This window comes from Diceros bicornis, chromosome 3 (assembly GCF_020826845.1).
Source record: "Diceros bicornis minor isolate mBicDic1 chromosome 3, mDicBic1.mat.cur, whole genome shotgun sequence".
Taxonomy (NCBI): Eukaryota; Metazoa; Chordata; class Mammalia; order Perissodactyla; family Rhinocerotidae; genus Diceros; species Diceros bicornis.
In genome coordinates, this window is record NC_080742.1 from 8,665,834 (window position 1) to 8,668,164 (window position 2,331).

At 49.2% G+C, this 2,331-nt stretch overlaps 1 gene segment (V, D, J or C); it reads left to right on the forward strand.

Moving 5' to 3' along the window:
• Positions 1–571: 571 nt before the first annotated feature.
• LOC131422762 (T cell receptor gamma variable 8-like) lies at positions 572–1,448 on the forward strand. The segment is given in 2 exon segments: positions 572–821; positions 937–1,448. Coding segments are annotated over 2 exon segments (555 nt in total).
• The last annotated feature ends 883 nt before the right edge of the window (positions 1,449–2,331 follow it).

Below are 2,331 nucleotides of genomic sequence, written 5' to 3' on the forward strand. Positions count from 1 at the left end.
CTTTTTGCTTGAGGATGAACAGAAATTGTCTAACAAATTGACTCACTGCACACACACACACACACACACACACACGACACACACACACATCCATTTGACTTTGAGGAGAGTCAAATGTAGACCAACGTAACTGAACCTAGTTTCTTTTAACAAAGAAGGTTCTTTGTTAAACCTTCTTTGTTAAACCTTCTTAATGAAGCGTTCAGTGCTTATCAGCTTTGCTGTTGGTGCCTCAAAGTTTCCTTACAGACGTGGAAAGGAAGGGGGTTCGGGGCGAGAATAAAGACGCTGCATCGCAGGAGAAGCCCTCGGCAGCAGCGTGAACATGGAAACCCTGAGTGGCAGGGCAGTTCCCCGACTCAGGACTGCTCCCTGCACTAGGGGACAGGCCAACTTCATCCGTGCTTCTCCTGCCCACCCCGTGGGCTCCAGATGGTCCCTCCCTCTGTCCTGGGCTCTCAGGGCCCCTGGCCTCTCCTCTTCTGGAGAGGGCCTGCTCTCAGCCTGCCACAGGAGGGCTCTCAAGAAATGGGTGGGCAGAGAGGCAGGGCTCCTCCCCCGTCCTCCCCCAGCACCGCCCCCTCTGGGTGATCAGCCTGGTGGTCTTCTAGGAGAGCCCCTCAGTCACTGCCCTGCCTGGGACGCTGTCCAGAAGCAGCTCTAACTCCCTGCCTCGTGTCCTGGGCTCACTGTCTTCTGAGCGGGACTGGAGTTCTGAGAGGGTGCTCCGCTCCTCCTGTCATCTCTCCCTTTCCTTCTGAGGCCCAAGGAGGAAGGCATGCTGCGGGCTCTAGCCCTCCTTCTAGCTTTCCTGGCTCCTGGTGAGTGTGCTGCCTAGATGCTCACGGGATTTTTTCCTTTTTTTTTTCAATGGGAGGCCACACTAAGGAATTACTGTTACCTCTTCCTCATTACTTTTTATTGTTCCTATTGCAGCCACTCAGGCATCTTCCAACTTGGAAAGGAGACAGATGTCAGTCACCAAGCAGGCTGGGTCATCTGTTATAATCACTTGTGATATTAAACAAAGCAGCGACTACGTCCACTGGTACCGGTACCAGGAGGGGATGGCCCCACAACGCCTTCTCTACTATGAGTTCTCCAGCTCAAAGGTTGTGGTGGAATCCGGAATCAGTTCAGGGAAATATCTTGGTTATGAAGGGACAGGGAGGAGCAATAAATTTGTACTCCGAAATCTGGAAGAAAATGATTCTGGTGTGTATTACTGTGCTGCCTGGGAGAGGCACAGTGATTCAGACCTCCCCTACACTGCACCGAAAATTTTGCTTGTGGCTGCCAAGAGCAGCCTTGGCACACAGGCTAGACCAGCCCCTGCCTCCCTTCCTGCCCTGACTACACTGTGCTCTGAACAAAGAGAGACCCTGAGCTCCATGCCCAACCCCCACCCTTCTATCCCACTGGCCTCTCCCCTCCCCCATGAGCCATAGCCGGTTCCTAAAGATCCAGCTCCCATCTCCAGGCCTTAGGCAGGCAATCTGGCAGACAGCATATTCTTTCAGCTCTCCGTGAGCCTATGGAGTCCATTCAATCTGCTTCCTGGGACAAACAAGGTCACCTAGAGTTGATATATTTGGGGACACATTTGGGAGAGCAATATGGGAAGGTTAGTAGTACTGAATCATTTATCTAATCATTACCCAGAGAAAATTGCTGGCAAAGGAGCTCCTGCATTACTCAGGAGAATGAGGAAGGATGGAATGAAAACTTTGGACTTCATGAAGGCCTCAGTCTGGTATCTGATTCATCTTTTGGACAAACTGATATTTCCCTCACCATAACCAACCATGGCACTGTTGACACAGTGAAAGTGTAGAAATAAAGTGAGTGTTGTAGAGATGCCAACCACTGTATTCTACTCACACCTTCTTTTGAAGTGCAGCCACAGCCAGAACTGTTCTGTCTTAAACAAGTAAAGCCAAGGCTCCTTTCCACTCCTCCCCCTGACATTGACACAGCCAAGTCCTAAGCTGGAATGAGTCTTATCAGATTATTTTTTCTCAATAATTAAAATTAAGGGACACATTGGGTCAACAATCAGACAATGAATAGTATATATTTGAATTGAAACGTCATATAGGAAAGAGTTGTGGCTGCCATATTGGGCCAGGTTTAAGGACCTAAAATTAATCCAGATAAGGAGGAGACTGAACAAGGGGCATCATGTGGATTGGGGGATGAGCCACGAGTGTCAAGGGAAATAGGTTTGTAGCAATTTTAAATTTCATGTTCTGAAATGTCATTTGTTACTAGTAAGAGAAATGCCACTGATGCTGTGAGGGTATGTCTGCACCGTATCCAGCAATCTTGGAT